Source organism: Artibeus jamaicensis, unplaced genomic scaffold (assembly GCF_021234435.1).
Source record: "Artibeus jamaicensis isolate MK-2021 breed Jamaican fruit bat unplaced genomic scaffold, CSHL_Jam_final scaffold_3151, whole genome shotgun sequence".
NCBI classification, from domain to species: Eukaryota; Metazoa; Chordata; class Mammalia; order Chiroptera; family Phyllostomidae; genus Artibeus; species Artibeus jamaicensis.
This window is the reverse complement of record NW_026522037.1, coordinates 3,276,491-3,301,070: the sequence shown is the minus strand read 5'-3', so window position 1 is coordinate 3,301,070 and position 24,580 is coordinate 3,276,491. Positions and strand designations below refer to the sequence as shown.

The 24,580-nt window shown below is 51.5% G+C and overlaps 1 protein-coding gene across 3 annotated transcripts in view; it reads right to left on the bottom strand.

Annotated features, from left to right (window-relative positions):
- Positions 1–24,580, bottom strand: part of LMTK2 (lemur tyrosine kinase 2) — a 59,543-nt gene that overhangs the window by 6,756 nt on the left and 28,207 nt on the right. For all 3 annotated transcript variants that reach the window (XM_053657014.1, XM_037134851.2, XM_037134852.2), the window contains exons 7-11: positions 18,266–18,399; positions 12,726–12,810; positions 11,417–11,538; positions 6,484–6,633; positions 2,276–5,264 (exon numbers count right to left, since the gene is read on the bottom strand). In XM_053657014.1, the coding sequence (XP_053512989.1) occupies positions 2,276–5,264; positions 6,484–6,633; positions 11,417–11,538; positions 12,726–12,810; positions 18,266–18,399 (3,480 nt within the window). The remainder of the gene's footprint in view (positions 1–2,275; positions 5,265–6,483; positions 6,634–11,416; positions 11,539–12,725; positions 12,811–18,265; positions 18,400–24,580) is intronic.

The following is a 24,580-nucleotide window of genomic DNA, read 5'->3' as shown; positions in this document are numbered from 1 at the left end:
CAACAACATGCCTGCAAACCAAGTCCAGCAACACAGAACCGGAATGAAATGCCACAGCCAAGCGGGCTGTGTTCCAGGAGGCAAAGCTAGGTCAACGTTTGATGATCAGTGTGACCGACCACCGTATGCACACAGTAACAGAAGGGCCACTGATGCACGAAGGACATCTAACAAAACTCAGCATCCATTTAGGATCGAAACTCTCTCAAACCAAGATGAGGAGAGAACCTTCTTCACTTGATCAGCATGCCCACAAAACCCCCATGTCACAGTCCACGCCGAAGACTGCTGCTGTCCTCCAGCCGGGCTCCGGGCCAGGACACCACTCCCGCCAGGCCCACCCGGTCCCCACCAGTGCAGTGCGGGAGGCAAAGAAATGGGAGGCTCACAGACTGCAAAGGCAGAAGTGCCCCTGCCCCTATTTGCAGGCAACATGACCGACTGTGTAGACACCATTAAGAAGTCTGAAAAATAAAAACGCAAACAGAAAACCTCTTCGGAGCAGTGAGCGAGCGCAGCAGGACAAGGCCAACCCAAAAACCAATCACGTTTCCACACACTGGCAAGGAACAGAGAAGACCCAGAATTTCAAAGTTACCTTTTGTACCGGCTCCTCAGAAAATGGAACACTGGTTACAAACCTAACGAAACAGCGAGGACACGTGTGCTGGAAACGACGCAACATGGGAAGAACTCGCAGGCGAGGCCCTCCGTGGCCATAAGCCGCGTCTGTTCTTCCCAAACTGACCTTCAGGTTTTATGCGATTCCCATCAAAATTGCAGTAAGGTTTTTTTTAAGCTACAGACAAGCCGATTTTAAAATTTATATGGAAAATTAAAGGAACTACAAAAGCCAAAAGAATTTTAAAAAGGAATGAAAACAACAGAAGAATCACACCCCGATTCCAACCAAGCCTGCTGGTTAGAAACTGGTTAGAAAACGGGCAGAAGGTGGAGAACGTCACTGACGAGGACACGCGGACAGCAAACACGCACAAGGAACACGCGAGCATAAGACAAGACACGCAGCCCCCCCAGCCGGCTGCCGGGAGTGCCCCTGCCGCCCCGACCGGGAAGGAGCCCCGCGCCTGCTGGAGAGCCAGCGGGGAGACCACGGCGAAGGCGGAGCGAGGCCGCTCTCTCCACACTGCTGGTGGAGGTGGAAAATGGTGCAGCCACTGGGAAGAGTCATTTCCCTGTAAAACCTAAACACACTCGCCACACAACCCAGCAATCACACTCCTGGACACTCGTCCCCCCCAAAATGTGTGTCCACACAGAAACCCGGCTGTTCAAAGGAGCCTTGTCTGTTAGCAGCCCCACAGGGAACACCCAGACTGTCCCTGTGAGGGGGTCGCCAACACCATCTGGGCACACCCAGCCCCGGACACGGCTCAGCAACACAGGGGAAGGACTGTCCACCACACGGTTGGGACCAATCTCAAAGGAAACTCACACTGACAGGAAGGAGCCAGCCTGCAAAGGTTCTACGCTGAGTCCGTCTGTTCGCGTCCTTGAGAAGACGCAACCAGCCAGAAGAGCAGAGTGCAGGAGCACAGTGCTGACAAGAGGCTGTGACAGTCTCAACTTCAAGGACTAATACAACAGGAGGGCAGGTGGCTTTAAGGAGACAAGGGCCAAGGACTCCCACACCTGGAGCATAAAGGGACCCTACTCAGACATGTCTGTGACGGAGCTTTACTTCCAATCCAGCTGATTCAAGAAGCAAATTCAAGGACCACAGAGGCTAATCAACAACGAGTTTTTTTTTTTTTAATCTTTGAATTATTGGCTGGGTCATTTTGAAAGAAGGTAAAGTCTGCACCCACCTGGTGGGCATGGCAGGCCACCTGCCGTGCTGCAGGGGGGCAGGGCCACAGACCCCGCGCCACCCAGGCACTGACTGCGCAGGGCGGCGTCTGTGGGCGGCCCAGGAGCCAGGCCGCCCCAGCTTGCACACGCTGGGTGCCGCCGCCAACTGTCAGATCCCGAAAACCTGCTCTGGGAGGGGAAACCCACTGCAGCAGGCCTCTCCTGGGAGACCCAGGAAGAGCGCGCAGATGCCGTCCCTTAGTTTCACGGGAGTTCCCTGTGCAAGCTACACTTCTGCGTATTCTTGAAACTGCAACGGCAACCAACTGCAAATTTCTTCTTTTTTTTTTGAGTAATCATAAAGCAATCTGTGGCCTCAGAATGAGAATTAGGAAAACAGAGCACACTCAATTCCCTACCACATTTTGGAATTCTCTATCATGACAGTTTGGAGGTAACATACCTGGTCAAACAGATAGACTGTGACATCATCAAAAAATGTCACGGCCTTCTTTTCTTTTTTCCAGTCATCTGGCAGCTGGTCCATGGCAAGAGCGGCCGGGGGCTTCAGCAGGCTCCGCAGGTGCCTCCCGTCCTCATTGCTGATGATCACGGGCACCGGGTGCTCGGTCTCGTCCTCCGACTCGGAGCTGAGGCTGTGCAGGTTGAACGCCCGCAGGTCTTCGTCCGAGTCGTCACTGTTTTCGTCTTCCTCATCCGCATCCATCCCGTCCTCAGAGAGGTCGAGCATCCCTGACACGCCCAGCTTCCCCAGGTACTTCCCTTCGATATCCGGCTCCTTCAGCTTGGGGCCCTCCGAGTGGCTGGGCAAGGACTTGTCCACCGGCAGGTCGGGCGGGCTGCCGGAGCGCAGGGTGGAACTGGCAAACGCAAGGAGCTCGTTGGTGTTCGTCCCGGTGGACACGATCGTGCAGGGGCGCTCTTCCGGTGCCTCAAAGTCCTCACCACTGCTCAGCTCAGAGTTCAACACACTTGAGGGGCTGCCAGCCCCATCTTCAGGAGCAGGCAGCTCTTTGGAAACGCCGGTCAGAGCAGGTTCTGATGCTTCTCTGGATTCCAGGAGACTGGAATTTTGCAAAGTGGAGAGACAACTTTGGTCTGGCTGCCTATTTTTGGTTTCCAGGCAACTGTCCTTGGTGCCAGGACTTTGCTCTGGGATGATTGGCCCAGGCAGGGGCTGATCTGTCACCAAAGCCATGGCGGACACGGAGGTTCCTGGGACCCCCTCCGACTTCTTGTCGGGTTCAGAATCATTATCTGAGAAGTAAGCAGAGTCTCGGTACGAGCTCTGAGAGCCAGGTGCGAAAGTCTGTGAGGTAACTTCGGTACTTCTGGGGCCATCGGCTGCATCTGAGATGACAATGACAGGGTTGGGAGGCAACTCACCATGACCACTGTCACCTGCTGCGGCCGCGTCTGAGGCTGAGGTGCCATCGGGGGCAGGGTGCAGAGTCCACTCCGGTGACTCCAAGTTCTCTGTCTCATACCCACTGTCAGCAGGCTTGTCAGGAGGTAAGAGTTTCTGGGGAGACTGAGAGCCAAAAGAACCCAACAGAGCCCCATGGACGTCCACTGAGTCCAGAGAGTCCGGGGTCTCCATCGACTGCTCTGAAGCTGGAATGGGGGTTGACAAGCTGTCCTCTAAGAGGCTGTCCTGACTGGCAGAGTCGGAGGAAAGGGCGGACACCAAGCCCCCCTCTTTGGTAGCATCTTTACAATCCAGCGGGTTCAAAGTACCCACAGCTTCCAGGTTTTTCTCGAGCAGGCTGTTGCTGCGGTGGTCTTCTGAAAGCGGCTGGTCTTGCAGGGTCTGTGTCAGCTCTGGGAGACTGCTCCCTACACTGTCTCTACCAGCAAAAATGTCATCCCCGGGAACCGCGCTGCTCTGGGTTCGCCTTGAGGCCTCCTCGCTTTGGTGAGCCAGGTCAGGGGACCCGTGGCCAGCACCGGGTGTTTTGGCATCAGCAGAGGGAATTTCAACGGGGACAGTCACAGATTCTAAATCTGTTTCTTGGCAGAGACCGTCGTCATGGATACCGACATCTAAATGCCTGGGCGTGGTTTCTCCCTGCTTCAGGAACGTGCCTGGAGGTACATTTTGAGGCGTCCCTTCTGTGTGGAGGGAGGTGGGAGGCACCTGCAGTTCCGGGGAAGATGGCAGTGAGGCGCTCAAAGTGTGGTCCCCGAGCGCCACACCTGCGTCCTGGCCCTTCATGCTTGTGCTTTCTCGCAAGAAAGGAAAGCCGGGTTTATTTTCAGCAAACCTAAGCTCAGTATCTAAAGCATTTCTACATGGAGTTTCTAATACAGTTTCGGTAAAACCAGCATTTTTAAGTTCTGTTTGAAGATCATTTATGTGTTCTTTGCTAGACGATGAGTCTTTCAGTAAGTTTTTCTCTTGAAGAAATAAAAAGTTTTCTGACAATTCGTGCACATTCAATGGATCAAAATTATCTTGGTGCATAAGGTTTTCTGATAAGCAAAGAGGCTCAGAGTCAAAAAGCTTACGGGGCTTTTCTTTCTCCAAATGGCCTGTCATCACTGAGTCTTTGGGGTCATCCAAACTTGAACTTAAAGAGGCTGGTTTAAAGTCGGCTTGAACTCCATTTAGTTCCATTAAGTCAAATATTTTTTGGTGACTGGGCAGATCCTCCGATTTGTCAAGATCATTAAACAGACTGTTGAGAGGGCTCTCGGGGCCCTGGGTAGCATGCGTGCCCTCAGGGACGCTGGGACCCTTGGGGTCTGTACTGCTCTGGAAGAAATCCTCATCTGTACTGGACTCCTCAAAGTCGAGGCTCCTGAGTGTCAGAAACGGAGGTGCCTCGTCACTTGTCCTTTCTGGGTTCTCCATTTCAGTTGTAAGCAGTGCCGGAGGGTAATCGAGCTCCAAGTTGCTGCCACTCTTTTCTTCTAACTGGATGTAATAGTCGCTTCCAACAGAAAGGTTGTGGGCATCGAAAACGGGAACCACTCCGGGGGCTCTCACGGGGACATCCTGGCCACCGCTGTCTTGTTTCCCGGGCCCAGGATCTGAAAGAGAGCGCTCGAACACTTCAACCGGAAAGAAGATGCTCGTGTAAGACAGGGCTTCGTCCGGGGGGCCCCGGCTGCGCTCATCGAAGTGATCGTGCTTCGCGGCCTCCCAGACGTACTCGAAGCTCAGGCCCTGGCTGGTCTCCGTCACGGTGAGGACCTCCTCCATTTCACGGCCGAGCCGGTCCCTGGAGAAGTGGTCGAGGATGGGGAATGCGGCGCTGCTGGAGGTGTCTCTGCTGCTCGTGTTGGGTTTCAGAGCATTCCACTGCTGCTCAAAGCCGACCTCCGTGTCCCTCTGGCTTTGCATGCGCAGGTAGGTGAGCAGTCTGTGCACGTCCTCGGCTGCTGGTCTCTTCTCTGGCGACAACCAACAGAACTGCAACACTTCATACCTGAGGGGCACACGAGAGACTGTTAATGGACCCAAACAAACTGTTTTTAAGATACGAAGAACCCCTAAGCCAACTCGACACCCCCGAAGTTGCTACACTTTAATCACTGCTGACCACAGGAAGGTGTGTGGCTCGCAGTGAGACCCGTGAGGGAGGAAATGAGGACGTAATACACTGGGCCACGGATCTCTGTCTCCTCAGGCCATTTCACAGGTCACTGCAACTCTTTTGCCTGTCATTTGTTCCTCCAGTGTTCAACCGGGGACTTATCTGCTGAATTTAGAAAAGAGTAGTTTTAATATGTTGTCCTCTGGAGGCAACTGCCACAGCACCCTGTGGGAAAGAATGTACTTCCCTTGCATCTGTAGATCTCTGCAAGAACCCACGTGGACAAACGCCGTTGTAACTAATCCCTAACCATTCCCCCAGGAAACAGCAACACTACCATCTTCCGCAGCACATGGCTTCCTTAGGTCATGAAAGGAGCTAAACACGGAGGGAACAGAGGGAACGAAGCCTGAAGGCAGTGCCGACCGAGAGCTGGGTCTTCGGGGGCTGGGTACGGCCGACCACTGCAGCCACATGCAAACGGGAAGACCGAGACAACAGCAAAGTATTCAGTTCGTGGCACGTATGTCGAGCTACTCTGGGTGCAATGGTCCCAACGAGCGTGGAGGCTGAGCACGGCCTACGTGCAGGGGCCAAGCTCCAGGGCAGTGCCGGGCGGGCGGGTGGGGGTGCAGAGGCCTGCAGAGAGGTGGACCCAGCCCTAGTGGGAAGCGGAATAGGAGCTGATCCAAAGACTCGTAAGTCTGTGTTGCAAATGTGAACATACATTATGCAAATTAGTTTCAACTGCCACTTTAAATATTATTTTTATGCTATCTTTTTCCTCGCACATTAGATGTCACTTATATAAACAGCCTCATTTGAAAATAATTCCACGGTAGCAAACTCCCTTACTGTTGACTTTTCTAATGAGTCTGGACCTCTCATTTTTTTATTGCGCATATACATAAATTCCCGCTTGTTCTATACAGTTTTCAAAAATAATGCTAACTTGTAAAAATAGATGTTAATTCTAAAAAACATCGAACAGTACACAATGATTGGTTCTCATAACATGTATCAATTAAAACTAGGGACTATCTAACTAAACCCCATGGGAACAGGTCTGCCTGCGCTGGAAGACAGCAGAGCGACACGGGCGGTCACTGACCATCTGTCGGCGTGCGGCTGCTCCAGCTGGGGCCTGGGGAGCTGCGTGCCCCTCTCCCGAATGACCTGCGTGAGAACCTCGGAGTTGGACAGGTTGGAGTACGGCTGAGCAGCGTTGTCAAAAAGTTCCCAAAGTGTCACACCCAGGGACCTGCGGGAAAGAGAAAGCGGTTACCTCTTCCCTCCCTTCGGAGGCTGAATTTGAAACAGCCACATTTTCATCTGTGCCGTCCTGGGGAACTTTCCGGACAAGGTGGATCCTGAAGAGGTTACTACAGATCATTCCTGCACGTGACTTCAAGAAGAGACGTTCTCACTAAAATGAGGACCACAGCAGGCTCCTCACACCTGTCGGTGTGCATGACTCCAGTGGTTTCAGCCAACACACACACACACACACACACACACACGCACACAAGAAACCGGGACCACAGGCACCATCACACAGAGGGGCCTCTCAACTTCAAGAGTCGAGAAATGATGTGAAAGATCATTACACTGATTTGAGAGTTCCCCACACTGGTCAGATAAAGATAAATATCCTGCCCTGGCTGGTGTGGCTCAGTGGATTGAGCACTGTCCTGCAAACCAAAGGGTCACTGGTTCAATTCCCAGTGAGGGTACATGCCTGGGTTGCAGGCCAGGTCCCCAGTAAGGGGCGCATGTGAGGCAACCTTAAAATGATGTTTCTCTCCCTCCCTTCCCTTCTCTCTAAAAGTAAATAAATAAAATCTTAAAAAAAAATAAATATTCTGAATTCTGAGTTTTATTGTACAAAAAAAAATTCCAACCATAACAGCTGCAAACACCTAAAAGTACCTACGAGGAACACAGCTGTACACAAACAACTCCTCCCCATCGGACCTGCACACTGGCCAAAGTAACTCCGAGTGTCTGGGCCACATGGAAGGGTTTCCCTCCCTTCCTGCGCCCTCTCTCGGGGGGCCAGCCTCTCCGCACCTCCAGGTGCGCGGCCCTTACCGAAGGCAGGAGTGCCCCTTCCCTCTGCAGGTCCCACCTGCTCTCCTGCCCACTGCTCTGACCCCATGGAAAGGCCTGGGCTGCTCGCATCAGAGGGACACTTACCCCTCACCCCTGGACGGGGGCTCCCCACCACTCCCTGCCTCCCGCTGTGGTTACCGGCCCCCAGTTACTGCAGCGGCCCCTGAACCCGGGTGGCCACCTGAGCCATCCAGGCAGCTCTCACTGACCCTGCTGGGGTATGTGACCATCCCAAGGACTCGCAGCTGGTAGGTGCCAGTGGGGCCTAGAAACGGTGTCCCTAAAGGCTCCCACGGACTCCAACACCTGGTCAGGTTTAGGTGTTGGTGCTTTGAGTGGCTTTGATCAATACCCACCAGGATGCTTGCTTAAACAGTAATCTGTACTGAATAAACAAGTTCACGATCTGATATAATAGTAATTCTCTCCTGCCTTTCACAAGTCAGAGGAAAAAAGTCAGCGTATTCAGTATCTGAACTGAGAGATCATTTCTATCAGAGAAAATAAAGGGCCCAGATTTCTCAACCCAACTCAAGGCGGAGGAAGAACCTTCTCCCTGACACTGAGCCGCCTGGGCGGGGCCGCTCCGGACACCACGGCAGTTACCACACCGTCGGGGACATAGGGGGTTTACAATTCCACTGAGAACAAGGAATTCGCATGGATACTGAAGGCCACGAGAGGGGTACAGGGTCGGTGGCAAAATGAGCATGACCACCGCCACACCTGGTCCGACCTCGGGCGTGTGACTCTACCCGTCGCCACGTCCCCACACCTGATTCAACCCCTTCGCTCGCCCCGAAGGCCCACTCTGAAACCACAGGCCTCTCTCCTGCCCTCTGCCCGCTGCCTCAGAGAACAAAGGTGTGGCCCTCTCAACCTTCCCCCAGAACACTGACATCTTCCTTGAGCATCCCTCTTTATTTTCCATGTATACAGTTTTTTTCTTTATCCTCACCGAGGACACTTTTTCATTGCTTGGCGGGGCAGTCAGGGCGTGGGGGAGAGAGAAAGAAAGATCGAAAACAGTAATCAGTTGTGTTCTCCCATGTGCCCTGACCGGGGACCGAACCCACAACCTGGGTATGCGCCCTGACCGGGAAGAAAACCTGCAACCTTTCGGTCTATGGGACCACGCTCCAACCAGCTAACCATCGCTTTCTTATCTTCTCAGACACGCCCCAGAGAAAGACGAGTGAGGTGTCCTGCTCAGGCTGACGCGGGACCAGCCATCCACCCTCAGGCCTGTCTGACTCTTCACCTCGCACAGGCTCGAGCCTCCTGGAGAACCTCTGAGCCTCTTTCTTCTGGGAAGAGCAGCGTCCTGTAGCTCCCGCCCCTCTCGCTCACCCGGCACTGGGCATGTGGACCCTGCCTGTCCCATCAGACGGCACTGCTGCCATTCCTGCCGCTAGTGACTTCTCAAACTGGCGGAAACAAGGGTCACCCTCGCTGCTGAGAAGGGTCAGGACGTGAGTACAGCAGAAAACACATCTTCTCGGAGGCGTGGAACGTGAGCACACGAAAGAGCGGGGAGTCACCAGGACAAAGCCCCAACCGGGACTGGCAGAGAGCACTGCACCCGCCTCTGCTCTGGGGCCTCCGTTGGAGCACAGCACCCGGCTTGTGCTTTGCTTTGCAAGGCCTGATGGGGCGCTGCTGGTGAAGGGGGGGTGGTGGGCAGTCTGAGGCCTTGGCCTGCCCCAAGTACGGGGACTCACAGTGGGAATAAGGCTGCCCCCCACTTGGGTGCCTGAGGGGCAGGCTGCCTGGGCACAGAGAGGCAGCAAATGTGATGCGGGCTTGGGGTAGTCACTAAGAAGTTGTAAGCACAGAGCTGGCCCTTACCTGGATCTGCAGCGCAAATCCCGTCCAAACTCTCAAGCGGACGGGAAACCCGGGACTAGGAAGTGCACTCACAGGCAGAACGCCAGGGTGCCCCATGGGAGCAAAGGTCCCGCATTCTTGTTTCCCAGACCCTCGCCACCAGAAGTCCCCAAGGAAACAAGACACCACCGAGCAGCAAGATGACATACACAGGGACTTTCAACATTGCCATTTCCAGATACAAAGTATGACCCAGTTTTTAGACACCGGAGCAAATTGTTAAAAATCACACAGACCTTCTAACACTGAAAAATCAAAAACTGAACTGTAAAACTTAATAAAGAGACTTAATAGAAGGTTAGGCACAGCTGGAGAGAGAATTTTAGAAAGAGAAAGAGAATTAGTGGCTGGACCACCATTCTGAAAAATTACCTGGAATGTGGCGTAGAGTCAAAGAGACGGGGCACAGGAAGACAGGGGACAGAGGAAGGACACACAACACTCGTCTATTAGAGTCCCAAAAGGGGGGGGGGAAGCAAAACTTTAAGGTTAAGGGGTGAGAACCCTATTAACCTACAGACTAAAGCCAAATAAATCCCAAGTTGAAAAGCAGGAAATCCACATCCATATACATCACAGTGCAACTACAAAAGAGAGAAAGAAAGCGAGCCCTGGCTGGCGTGGCTCAGCAGATTGAGTACCGGCCTGTGAACCAAAGGGTCGCTGGTTTGATTCCCAGTCAGGATACATGGCTGGGTTGTGGGACCAGGTCTACGGGAGGCAACCATACATTGATGTTTCTCTCCCTCTCTTTCTCCCTCCCTTCCCCTCTAAAAATAAATAAAAACCTTTCTAAAAAAAGAAAGAAAGGGAAAAGATACCCACACACATACAAGACGGATGCAGAGAAGGGCTGCAGCTGCCAGAGAGCAGAGCCACGCCTTCGGAGCCCCCGCAGGCGCCCCCGACGCTTGGCAGCAATGGGGAGCGGGCAGAACAGCGCTCACGGCAGGCTGAGAGGAGATAACGGTCATCAGGCAAAAGTGCATTTACAGAATGAGGCCAAAAAGGATGCTCGGACCTACGAACACCGGGGGGTCTGCTACCAGCAGACACTCACTAAAGGAAATTCTGAAGGACATACTTCAGGCAAAAGGGGAGTAATCCCAGATGGAAGACCCAAGATTTAAAGGAAAAAAAGGAATGAAGAAGCTAAACAAAGGCTAATGCTAAAAACCAGTATTTCGAAACCCTTAGATTGTTCAGAAAGTGGGCCAAAATACGACCTAAGATTCGACTAAGCTGAGTGAAGTAAGGTCCCATGCTGTCATTTGTGGGCAAACCGCTGAGAGTACAGGGATAGGGTACACATCCCCTAAACCAAGAGGGAAAAGGCAGTCAAAAAGCCAATCCAAAAACAAAGTAAGAGGGGAAAGGGAAAGTCGAAAAAGCAGAGCGACAGCACAGACAGTCGGAGACACATTACGGAAGCCGGAAGAGAAACTGCGAGTGGAGGACGTGGCCCTCCCGTGAGCCCCGGCGCTGCGCCACCACGGGGCACACTGCCCGCGTTCTCAGCGCCTTCCAGGCACACTCACTGCGCGTGCGGCACACGCGGGGGGGGGTTGCCTGTGGCAGGCACAGAAAATGGCCTGCAGTCCCGCTCGTGTGGAGCTCCCAGTTGAATGGGTACGAGGCAGTGTTTGGAAAGCTAATTATGTCACTGAAACTGTGACCGCTGCCATGGCAGTAAGCTGCCTTTCTCACACAATCGGCACACTTGCATCTGTGTACCTACGACTTTTTTTTTTTTAGATTTCATTTATTTACTTTAGACAGGGGGGAGGGAGAGAAACATCAATGTGTGGTTGCCTCTTGCACGTCCCCCACTGAAGACCCAGCATGCAACCCAGGCCTGTGCCCTAACTGGGAATTGAACTGGCGACCCTTTGGTTTGCAGGCCAGCACTCAAACCACTGAGACACACAAGCCAGGGCCGTGTCCCTACATCTTGTTCAGTGACTTTCCTTTAAGGAAGTGCCCCAGGAGAGAGAGTTGGGACTTTGCTACACGAAAGCCTAACAGAATGGTAAATCAATACGTACCAAATGTTACTATACTTAGTTTGATCTGCAGTCAGTAGTCTGTCTTGAAAGCTGGTCACTAATTCTGGAGCAGTCCATCGCAGAGGGAAAACCTTTTTATCATCTGTTTCAATATAATCCTCCTGTTTGTTAGAAAGCACACAGAATTTTGAATTCCATTATACTTTTAACGAGCTCAATGGTTTAATTCCAGGACATTCTTAGAAAACACACACTTAACCAAAAGGGCACGGAGAGAGACCTTCCAGGTGCAGCGTGGGCTCTCCGAAGCCTCCAGGGCTTCACGAGCTGGTCTGTGCGCCACCCCACCCCCCGCTCAGCATTCCTTCCCGGGAAAGGGCAGTCGCCGTGTCTGAGGCCCAGAATGCAGGCTGTGAGCTCAGGAGCCGGGCTGTGTGCCCCAGGCAGGGGCGTGGAGCCAGGTCCTACGGGCGCGGGCTTCAGAATCTGACAGACTGGGCTGTAAGGCCACGTTCAACCATCTACCAGCTGCTCGACTCTGGGCAGAAAAGAAAAAGCTGGACCTATTTCCTCATCTGTAAAATGAGGTGATTCAAGACCTCCCTCCCCTTGGGGCGAAGCCTGAGAGAACGCAGGCAAGTCCCTCGGAGCACCTGATATACATACAGCAAGAGCCAGACCCTTGAGCTGCTGTGTAGACAAACGGCCAACTCACACTCACCTGACACTTTTTAGCTACAAAGCACTGCGCAAATGTGGCCCCTCTGGTCTTTCCACGAACACCACAGACAGAACAGATGCTGTGCTCATGTTGCTTGCAGAAAACGAGGTCAAGTGGCCTTTTCCAGGTGTCCGGGCAGCGTGGAACCAGGCCTGTGCCCTCCCTGCCCGCGCCCGGCTACTTCCTGCCGCTGGGCTGCGTGCACACACAGACCAAAACCTCACCTCCTCCTTGTTTTCTCTGGGGCTGTTTCTGACAGACTTTAAAAACCTAAATCCCGAGCCCACTGACCTTGAGCCAAACTTCTACTGGAGAAACACTGACATGGCGAGTCCTGCGTTGCACGCGTGCTCGTAACCACACTGCCACGTGCACACTGACATTCCCTGAGCAGCCTCGAATTGTATCCATTGCACTCACCGTAAGTCTCTCTAAGCAAAGTGTCTGGAAGGCTGTCGCTGAGCCTCAGGTACAAAGCCACTGGGTTAGAAAAACAGCACATCGGAAGCCAACACTCCCACTGAAACGACGAGAACCAACCGCTCTTCCCAAAACGGAGCTGCGTTGTGACAGCACCCCCTCGGGACCACGAACGATTACATCAGACCCTTTCAGCCTGCGGCTTACCTTGTACCTGCTGCATCCTATTCCGTAATCTCCCACTTTCACATTCAAGTCCGAGGTAAGAAAGCAGTTCCGCAAGGCCAAGTCACTGAAAACAGAGAGAGCGGCGTGACCACGCGCACAGACGGGGAGACCCAGGAGAGGACGGTGCGACTGACCGCAGTGCTATGGGAAGGGCTTTTCTAGGAACCAGGGTAGGACGTCGAGCTCCCTGCTTAATCGTTTCTGCTTTAAAATTCTTTTTTTGTATCGAAAAAAGGATATCATAGTTTGAATTACTTCAACAATGGAGATGATCAGAGATTTTTCCAAATAACTGTAACTGCTAAGGTTAAACACTGGCCACAGCCCTGCCTTGTTCCGCACCAGTGACAGAGTCACAGCTCATCCCCTACTGTCTTAAGAGTGACCAAGAAAGACCTCTAAACCACTACTGTCTACACTGTCTGAATTTTTTTTTGCTATTAACGACTTTGAGCCCCCTCAACCCACATTATTGAACACGCTTGCCTGTGAACCCCTTTCTCAGAGGTGTGCGGGTGTTAACGAGAAGACCCTTGTCAAACTGCTCGCGTCCCTTCAAATGCCACCTCCCCCGAGGGAGGTAAAGAGCGTATTTTCAAGACTTACTTAAAACAATGTCTTTATGTAGTTTATTTAAGTACAAGCTAATTTTCAAAAACACATAATCTGAGAAGAAAAAATTATTTTTTAAAAATAAAACATTAAATTTTTAAAACGTTGGCATTAGCCCTTAGGATGTTCTCAATCATCAACTGGCATACAAACAACCAAGGCCACTAAATTAAAGCATAAATGGATACTAACTTACCATTTTAAATCATAAATAAAAGTTATCAGAAACTGAATCTTTATAGTCCACAACTTAAAATGTTTGTCACCCTGCCTGGGGTAGCTCAGTGGGTTGGGCATCATCCAGCAAACCGCAAACCAAAAGGTTGCCAATTCGATTCCTGGTCAGGGCACACGCCTGGGTTGCAGGCCAGGTCCCTAGTTGGGAGTGAGAGGCAACCAATCAATATTTCTCTCCCTTTTTCTCCCTCCCTACAACCTTCCTCTACAAATAAACTCTTTTTAAAAGTCTGTCTTTATGTGACTACAGAAGACCGAACACTTAAACTAATTCTTAAGTTCTCACTTTGTTCAAGATTTTGATTTCCAGAACTCACCTGTCTGAAATGCAGACACAATGAGAATGACGCAACAGTAAATGACGCTGACACAATTCAATGGCAGCTTGGCACCTGGCCGTGGCCCAACGATACATTAGCGGCCGGTATTTACAAAGCACTCACTGTACACAGACGTTTCTCTAAGCATTTCACGTGTGTTGTTGGCTCACTGGCTCATTTGATCTTCACAACCACCCGTGGAGGTGAGTGCTATTTACAGACAGGAACACCCAGGCTCAGGGGATGTAAGTCACTTTGTTAGGGTCACAAAGCTGGTGAGACACTGTTCCAGAGCATTTCAACCCTTCCGCCACCAGTAACTACTGACAACAATACACGAATGTGCTGATCTGAGTTTCCAGTTAATCTCCCATTCATTGCATTAGATCCCTCTCCATGTAGCCTCTGCTTACATGTGATTCTTGGTGCTCCATCCAGAAGCCTTCAGGACTGTGGATGTGTCTGGGAAAGACCTGGGCGCCCCTGAAAGCACTGTCACAGACAATGTGACTTAAAGAGAGACTTCCAGTCCAGAGAACAGAACTGGCCCCTGTTTGGGGGATGAAGAGAAGGAAGGAGAGGAGGCAGAGGCAGGACCCCACCGGGGGCAGGAGCATGGGCTTCAAGGTGGGCTCTGCACCCTGGACAGGGCACAGGTCGTGCTGACAGAGGTTCTGCTACTGAGCCCCACTAACAAGCCCTTCCGGGGTCACTACAAAAAGACCCTTCTCAGCCTGCCCCACCCCGCCCTCCTGGGACCAGAATGAACAGCTGGTGTCCTCTCAGGTGTGAGGCTGGCTACTGCACCTTTCAGAGTGCCCAGCACATTCTCCTCAGGCCACTGGAGCACCTCTGGGTGCCCGGGTGCCCAGGTGCCCAGGGTCCCCCTCCTCTCCCTACGCATGGTCACTACGGGTCTTCAAGATGCAAATGTGAAGGTCGGGTAACGTGCAAGGTGTCACGTGCAGCCCCACTGGCAGTCTCGGGGGCAGGAGGGCGCCTCTCATAACTGCAACCAGAGGCGACGGGTGAGGACGAGACAGCCACGTGCCTGGGGCGGGTGTGCTCCAAACACCCCCGTCCCCCAGTCGGACTGGGGACTAGTCTCATCTCCTCCACCTCACAAGTGTGTGACTCTGGGCCAGTCACTTCACAGGTCAGAGCCTCGATGTCCCCACAAAAGCAATAGGGATGGGTCTGCGAGGGCTGCTTCACAAGGTTTTTATAAGGACAATGCATGTAAAATGTTCTCAAAATGTAAGAAGTGGTTCAAATTTGGTAAAAATAGACACTCTCTGAAGCCCAAAACATGTGAAGCTAAAGCTGAGGACAACACAAGGTGTAACTTCTTAACAGCAGAAATAACTCTTGACGTCAGTGGCTGGCTCCGGCCAGGAAACGCAAACACGCCCAGTGTACTCCTCCTTCGAGCTGAAGAACAGGTCCAGTGGGGAGGCGCCAAGCAATCCAGCCCGAAAGGCTCCCTCCAGGCCCTGGCTCACCCCTCGCTGTAGCGACACAGGAACTGGGGGTCCCCACCCCAGGTCCCCAGGAGGCATCGCCACCACTGGTCCTCAGCTCACACCCATCTGCAGAAGGGCTGCTGTGACCAGCAGCACAAGGTCACTGCGGCCATTCAGAGACCCTCCATACCTCCACATATGTGACCTGCTGACGCTTCCCCGAATAACCTGAATTCCTGGTAACAACTGGCAAGCAAAGTAACTGGAAGTTACTGAATGTCACGAATGTCCCGTGTGCAGCTTAAGAAATGCAGGCTACCTAGACCCAGGCACAGGTGTCTTCATAAACAACAAGCAAAAATAAAACCTAATCGGGGCCCTTTACTACATCAGTTTCCAAACGTAGCTAGCAGCTTCAGCTGGATACATGGGCTGTTCTATTTTCAACCAACACAGAAAGTGTGACTTTGAGTCAGCCAATAGATATTCTAAATTCCAACTTTGAAAATGCTCTACAGCGTGCTACCGACAAAAAAAAAAAAAACCAAACCCTGAAAGCCCAAAATTCTGTCCCATATGGAATTTTTTAAAAATGAAATGAGACCACCGTCAATGGTTTCCAGAACATTCTTTTTTTTTTTTAATTTTATTTATTTATCTTTAGAGGGGAAGGGAAGGAGAGAGGGAGAGAAATACCAATGCATGGTTGCCTCTCGTGCATCCCCTGCTGGGAACTGGCCTGCAACCCAGGCATGCGCCCTGACTGGGAATCGAACCATGGTTGTTTGGTTCACAGGCCAGCGCTCAATCCACTGAGCTGCACCAGCCAGAGCTCAAGAACATTCTTTCCCTTGAGGTTTTTTTACCTGAATAAAATCCAAACCACGTGATCTAATTTATCTTTATTTGCTCTAAAGTTCACGAGATTCTAAATAAAGTAAAACTTTAACCTGAAAAAACTCACAGGAAAATAACACTTCCTCTGAAGTCTTTGCTGATTTTTAAAATGCAACAGTCAAACTGTACTCGGGCTTCACGCACTTTCCAGCTCCCTGACCGCTTCCTGCTGCTGGTTCTGAGGCGCTCCTCTTCCTGCTCAGCTCTCCAAAACCTGGAAACACCTACACCACTAATTCGGCAATCACTGTCCGTATCTAACGGAAAATTAACAATACAAAAGTGTTGTGCACTACCTGTTATATGAGATTAAAAATGGCCCTGGCTGGCATAGCTCAGTGGATCGAGTGCGGGCCTGCGAACCACATGATTGCGGTTCGATTCCCAGTCAGGGCACATGCCTGGGTTGCAGGCCAGTTCCCGGCAGGGGACTCTTGAGAGGCAACAACACATTGATGTTTCTCTCCTTCTCTCCTTCCCTTCCTCTTTAAAGATAAATAAATTTTAAAAATCTTTTAAAAAAATGAAACATAAGCTTGCTCCATTTCAAAACAAACAGATCTTTCTATGCGGTTTTGTGTAAGGAGCCTAAAGAAACCCGCCATCTCCTGGATGTTTTAAAAAGCACTTTCTCAGAATGATCTGCTCATGATGCAGGTCAAATGATGTATAGATGTGTGAGACAAATTTTAACAATGTTCCCCCTTCCCTACTCTGAAGTAATGCTGAGAATCTGAAAGGTACTTTTCCACGTCTGTGTACACACACACTCCTCTACAAATACAGCCAAGTGTTTTCTTTAAAAAAAAAAAAAAGTTATTCTATAGCCCTGGCTGGTGTGGCTCAGTGGACTGAGCACTGGACTGCAAAGCAAAAGGTCGCCAGTTCGATTCCCTGTCAGGGCACATGCCTGGGCTGTGGGCCAGGTCCCAGTGGGGGGTGTGTGAGAAGCAATCACACACTGATGTTTCTCTCCCTCTCTCTCTTCTCCTCTCTCTAAAAATAAAAAAATAAAGTTATTCTATAAACACATGCCAGTCCATCCTGCTTTTTGAAAATATAATACCTCACTGATAGTTCTTCATGTCAATACACACAGGTGTTCCTTTTCAAGCCTTTGGATTATTAAGAGTTAAATGATTTAATTAAACTCAACTAAAAAGACACTGCCTGGTTTCCCCGGGAGCCCCGAGAAGTAATTTCACACACACTGTAAACTTGTACCGGATTTACACACACCGTAAACCTGTACCAGATTTACACACACCGTAAACCTGTACCAGATTTACACACACTGTAAACTTGTACCAGAGCTCAGGAAACTAGCGGGGGCTGAGCAGAGCCGCCATCCCAGGCAGGACCGAATGAAAGCGCTCTGCTGTCTGATCACAGAGCCTGCACCGATGACCTCAGCCAAACGCAATGTGCTCCACGCAGCTGTGGTGACTTGCATAGGACCAGAAAGGTTTCTAGAGAAACGCGTCCCAGCTGCTGTGCTGCTCACGAAACCCCTGACCTCCTAACAAGCTCACAAGGGTAGGCCCCTCGGAGCGCTGGCCAGAGACCAGTACTCTGACCTTCTATGAAAAGATGGCGTAAGCCTATCAGGTCTCTCTCCTCTCCTGGTGAAGTCCCTGGGACATATCGTGAGGCCCGGCGTCAGAACCAGACCCCAAAGTGGACATGAGGACACCTAGACATGTCGAGGGGCAGACTAAGACCGTTCTTCTCAACACTGAGCAACGTACAGCTTGGGCACTGTCTGAAATTTGGGAAATGATTTCTAGACCTTAGGCTGCACACCCTATTTCCTGGTGTGGTTTAAACGGAGCCCAGCTCACCCTGACTCCGACACTGGGAAGCACGGGTCAGCCCCTACCTCTTAAACTGAGGACCCCACAGCCTGCCTGCTGAAGCTTCTGGCTTGGACACACGCATTGCCTCTCCAGCGCGACCCCAGCACCTGCGAGGCGCCTCCGGACGGACCCACCTGTGCAGGAAGTGCAGCTTGTGCATGGCGGCCAGCCCCGCGGCGACCTCACACGCCATCCTCTGCAGCAGCAGGGTCTGCGCGTCGCCCCGCAGGTGCTCGTGCTCGCTGCGCAGGTAGGCCTTCAGGTCACCCTGCAAAGAAGCAGCATTGATCCAGTTTGTTTCCAACCAAGAAACCAAATCGGCAACGAAGCACGTGCCTTAACTGACATTAGTTATTATGATTATTTATTAAAAATTACTTAGATTTAACTTAATAAACAATCTCAGAATGAACAAGTTCCAAATTACAAAATACTTCAACCAAATACTTCAAGGGCACAGAAAACATGATTCACCTTTTAGGGTCATTCTAACTAAATTAAACACCAGCTTATCTTTGTTATATAAACACAATAAAACAAAACAGTAAAAGAGGAAATTTCACAATGAGGCACACTTTAGTGAAGCACAGAGGTTTCCAGGTAACTAAGAGATGACGAGACACCGAAGGAAACGGAGCCAGTTGCAGTGCCCTTGAGGACGCCTGGAGACTGGGATCAGAGCGCACGCCCCCATGCGGGCCCCGCACCAGGGAGCAGACCGGGACCAGAGGGACGAGGCAGACGGAGGGACGAGTATGTGCAGTGCTGGTGCCAGCTGCCTCAGGTGTCTGCCAGCCTCCTCGGGACCCTGCGTTACGCAGAGACTGCTATGAGAAAGAACATTCCGGTCCCTCCAGAAAAGTTCACGGAACAGCCTACTCAAAGGACAGCAGCGTGGGCGGGCAAGCCAGCAGACGCACATTTGGACACACACTACACAGACCTTTAAACACCAAGCCCCAGGGACCCTGGCACAGCTCCCTGTGTTCCGGTCTTTATCCGTGACTTTAATTCACTCTAATTGGGGACTGCGTGTTTTGGGGAATACACTTTTGAGGAAGTAAATCTTCAGCATTCTCCTAACCACGTGATTAAATATTTACTGATGTGACTCAATTCCAAATTGAAGCTTTATATAATGTTAATGAAATTTAGAAAGAAGGCTAACAGTTTTCTATTTTCTTTGTATCTGAGTCAAGAAAAGACTCACGAGGAAGGACATTTCCTTGACCAACTAAAGAATGCATTTCTTACAATTGTTCCCAAAAGGGACAAAAGGGATGTTTGTCCACTTCCTCTCAGAATGAAACTTTGAAACCCAACATCCCTGCAGAAGCACCTGCCCACGTTAACTCCCAGTGCACCCGGAAGCAGCTCCCAGATCCGGTCGAAGGACCCACAGTCCTCTCCCCCGTGGCCACGGTCTTCACGTGAGTGGCGATGCCAGCATGAGAACCAGTGCCCTTGAAGTTTCTGAACAGTGTGCCAAGTACTGGGCTCGATTTTACACTTGCGACCTCAAGTGGTTCTTATAATTTCAAACATTTTTTCCAGATGTGGACCTGAGGTTTAGGGAGGTTAAGAAATTTGCCCAAAACCACAGAGCAAATAGTAAGTGGCAGGGCTGTACTTCTTTTCAGCTGACCAACTCGTCCAGAAAGCTCTATCTGGTGTGTGAATGAAATCATCAGGATGCAGACCTCACCCGCTGATGTGGTGGGAAGGAGTTAGTGAGTGACAGAGCCGATAGGCAGGGCCTGCAGGGCTCTCCCGGGCTCAGTGGGACTTCTCTGCCAGGGCAGCAGCTGCTCCCTCCCCCAGCCAGTGTGTGTGCTCACCCACCCCCTTTCTCAGCTTTCCCCCAGCTTCCTCCCAGCTTCCCCCAGGCCCCGCAGCAATCACAAGCTGGTCCATGGCAAAACAACTACACCTTTCTTCTCTCCACCTTCCCCTGGGCTGGGGCTAAGCTCTGACCAGCAAGGGGGAGTGCTGGGAATGAAGACGGATTTGGAGGACAACAAAATTAACCCGGAAACACTCCAGCAGAAAACTCCAGGCCTGCTAGCTGCAGAACTTTTGTAAGGTAGACTGTAAGGAGGCTAAGTAGGAAAATAAGTAGCTTAATTTATTTATATTACCACTGACATGGCAAGACAGTCACTCATCCAGCCCTTTCCAGACCTAGCTGAGGTAGAAACTGCCCTCACAGGAAGGGGGGATTGCACTGTGCTGTGTCCTGCTAATTCCCAAGACAAATGGGCGCTGCTGACAAACCTGCAACACTTCCCAAGTGACTTTGGCCATGAAAGCAGAGTGGGTGTCCTTATTTTTCAAGGTTATCTGAAGTATATTCGTTACTACTCACTGTTCTTAAAATATCTTCTCTCCACAACTGATTCCATGCCCCAGATTTCACTGGAAGGCATCGTAACAAACAGAAGACTTTGCTTTCTAATGCAAACAACAGCCTCTCCCCACCCCACGGGGGGGGGGGGGGAGCACGAAGTCAGCACATTCCAGGCAAATACACCTCTCACCTGGGCTGAGGAGTAACTGCCAGTGTAGATTGGGCAGGACCCAGGGTCAGAGCCGTGTTCTACAAAGACCCTTGAGAGCTCTCCATGTACAAGAAAAATCAGCATAAAAGCTTGAATCACAATAAAGATGTTCATATCAAGTAAGTACTACAAACTGATCCATTCCACCCACAACAAAGCTGTATTTAAGTACCTGGTTTGTTTTATAGTTTAATGATGTTTACGGAGTAGACAGGGACTAACCACTTTAGCCCACTATCTAAAAACAAAGAACAGCAACGTATTCTGAAAAATAGTTTCCTGTATTCAGATCCTCCCTGAAGCCTCAAAAAACTGGAAAAGAAAAATTTCAGACAACTGTACTTAAACAATAAAAAAAGAAAGAAGAAAAAAAGGAAAATTAACAACACTAGATGGCAGCAAAGTGCTATACTAAGAACTCAGACCACAGCTACGAATGACTTCTTGGAATGAGTCATTCATGAATAACAGACCTTTAACTGGGCTACTCAGAAGAATCCTCTTAAATTCCAACATAAGCTGCCATGAGGATTTATCCGGTTTTTTGCAGGACACTGAGAACTATGACTTAATTTCAATACAATGTAAAAACCAAACAATTATGTAGTTTTATAACTGAAAATCTAGTTATTTATGTTTAAGATGATGATTTTGGGGGTGGGGGAGGGCTCTCATTTTTTTTAACAAAAAACTGCACGAAAGGATGAATGAATGGCCTGAAGAGCCACACACGCAGCAGCCAGGAGCTACATCAACATCACAGCTGCAGCCCCCAGGGCGGCCCTGCCCTCCCAACCAGGCCCTTTCTCCCCCCCAAGTTCTGCTTTCTGTACACCACTCAAGCTCTCACCCACCCCTACCCACCCCCCTATGCCCCCTCTGGTACTGCCATTAGTCACTGGGCCGTCCCAAGCCCAAGCCCGGGTGAGCCCACCTGCTGTCTCTCTAGGGCTCCAACCCCTCTCAGGAAGATCCAACAGAGAACCAAACAGGCCTCCTCTCCCCCACCCCCTCTTCCCAGATAACCTCCTCAAACGCCTGCCCTGTTCCGGTTGTTCCTCCTCCTGGCCTCCCACCTCTCTTTCCTGCAAATCCTTCCTCCCTGCAACTCCACCCCTGTGCCCCCACGTTCAGCTGCGATTGCTCCCCAGGACTTCTGCCAAGTGTGTGGCCGCTGGTGGGTTCCCTCCTTCACCAGCCGCCTGGCTTTCTTCCCATCCCACTGGGCAGTCCTTTCTCGGGCTCTTTCCTGGATCTCCCTTCTCTCACTGACCTGTGAGCACTGGCACATCTCAGGGCTCAGTCCTTGGTCCTAGTCACTATGACATTCATTCCCAGGTGATTCTACCACCCTGTGGCTTGAAAAAAGAATCATTCAGACACCCTTCCTGGCCCTCTGTCTCCTGAGCCCAACTACTCATGTGTCCAACTGCTGACTGGACACCCTTTCCTGGATGACCTAAGGCACCTCAAACCTCACACCTCCCGCACGTAACTCCTCCAATCTGCTCCTTCTCAGAAATGGCACAGCTTTTCCCGTGGATCAAACCAAAACTGAAGATGCCATTCTTGAGTTTGCTTCATCTCTAGGTGCCAACATTCAACCCATCACCGAGTCCTGGTTCTATTCCCACACCACATTTGGCATCAGACCACCCTTCCTGGACTCCTCTGTGATCACCACCCTCTTGTGAGAACTACCACAACAGCCCCCTGCTCGGCCTTCCTGACTCCATCCCGAGCAGCCTCGGCTGAGCACCACCCGCGGCCCTACCTGGTGTTCCATCAGTCTGCCTGTCTGCCCTGCCCACCAGAAATGAGCTGCATGGGCTGGGGCTGTCTGACTCCGTGTCCCCTGTGCCTGGACCAGCACAAGCTTGGCAAACAGAGTCATCCCTCTGTATCCACGGGTTCCCCACCTGTAAATTCAACTGCCCAGAGACCACAAACATGCAGGGAAAAGGTCCCTCGCTGCTGACGTGCACACTGTGCTCAGGCCCACGGTTGGCTGCATTGGAGCTGGACATGCAGACTTTCCCTTTGTCGTTACTCCCTAACCCACACCGTGTGACTACCACATACGGCACCTACACTGTGTTAGGTGCGCGCAATCTAGAGATGACTTCAGTGGAAGGCACAGAGCACAGCCGTCCCATGAAAACAAGGTGCCAGCCACACATAAAATTTACAGTTTTCTAGTAGCGATGTCAAAAACCCTAGAGATCTCTGCTCCCTTCCCCTGGTGTTCGCCCCGGCGCCAACTCCAGGCAGGCACCTTGGTGCCTCCGCAGCAAGGACCTGTGACGTGAGGGAGGGCACCCCCTCTGCTGCCAGAGCAGGTGGGCAGTGCATGGGGGAGGCAGCCTCAGGAGGCCCAGGGTGCAGGGAAGCAGGCACTGGGGAGGGCAGTCGGGACGGCCTGCCCCAAACAGCTAGGGCCGAGGGCCCAGGCCCAGGGGAAGCAGCATTAAGACGCAGCCCAGTTTAATCAATCTGTGTCCTATCACCTCAGCTTGCAGTCTGGTGTCCGAAGTGGTCTGCGATGCTTTTCACCCAGCTGACCCTTCCCACAGACGCCAGACTGTTTCTGCTCGTATAGCGCTCCGTGCCCACCGGAGCACCTGCTGCTCCCCACAGCCACGCACGTCGGCCCCCCTGCCTGGCACACGCCGTTCCTGCTGTCATTTCCTGCCAAGGACGTTGATCCACTCACTCTTCTACACTCAGATCAAACACATTTCCTTTGCTAAGCCTTCCCCAGTGAATCTAGTTAGGATCTCTAGTTACATTTCTTCTACACACACTATTCGGACCCCTACTCAGTAATTAATTGTGACCAATAAATTTAACTAAAAACTTTTTTAAATACCATTTATTGAGCACTTACTGTATGTGCCCAGCAATTTTTGTTCCTCTTACTAAAGGTCAGAGTAGTCTGTGGGGCAGACAGTATTCTCCCCGCTGCACAGATGTCTGAACTGAGGCATAAAGAGGTTAGGTAATGTCCCAAGGAGACTGAGCCACATGGAGGTGGCACATGGAGCAGCTGAAGGCAGGCCTGCCTGGTGCTACAGGCAGGACAGGCAGGGGTCAGGGTGACTCGCCCCAGTGTCCCGCCTAGCACTTCACAAGTGTTTGCTGTGCTTTTGCCAAATGAATGATCCTCATCCAAAACACAGTCCCCTCGCCTGTCCCGTGACAGCTCTGCATGCCTCTCCTACAGCAACAAGCCATGCACGTCCTTCCACAGCCACCGCACTGGGCGGCACAGCGCACCAGCGGCCACGGTCTAGCTGCCAAACTCACGAGACTTTTCGTTTTCTTTCATAAAAATTCTAAGATAAAGTGCTTCTGAAAAACAGACTGGTACTTCTATCTTAACATGGAATTACTTAGGTAAGTGCAAAAACATTCTCTCCTTTCTACCTAGAAGATGTTATCGCCGAGCATGCTCACCGCCCGGTGACGGCTGAAAAGGCCGACGTTCACTCAATCGCTTCTGACCTACTAAGAGCCTGTGAGGATAGTGGCTCCTTTCACTGTGGCGCGAGCTGCGGACTCCCAAGCCTGGCCATAACCCTCTGTCCTCTGGACCCTTGCAAATGGGTAGTTTCACCTTGGATGGTGCCCCTCTTCTCCGGCAGGCCCCCTGGCTCAATGGGCTGACCCTACCCAACCGCCCCAGACACGCAGTCTTGCACACACGGAGCCTACAGACCCAGGCTTCAGAGCAGGGAGCCAGCCAAGGCCCCAGTCCTCACTGCAGGAAAGTTTCTGAGGCTGACCGGGGCCCTGGGGGGTGAGCACAAAACTGCCCGAGGAGACGAAAGTGACCTCTTGCCACAGGGCATGGTGGTAGGAGCGCTGGATTAAAGGCCTTGATCTTGACAG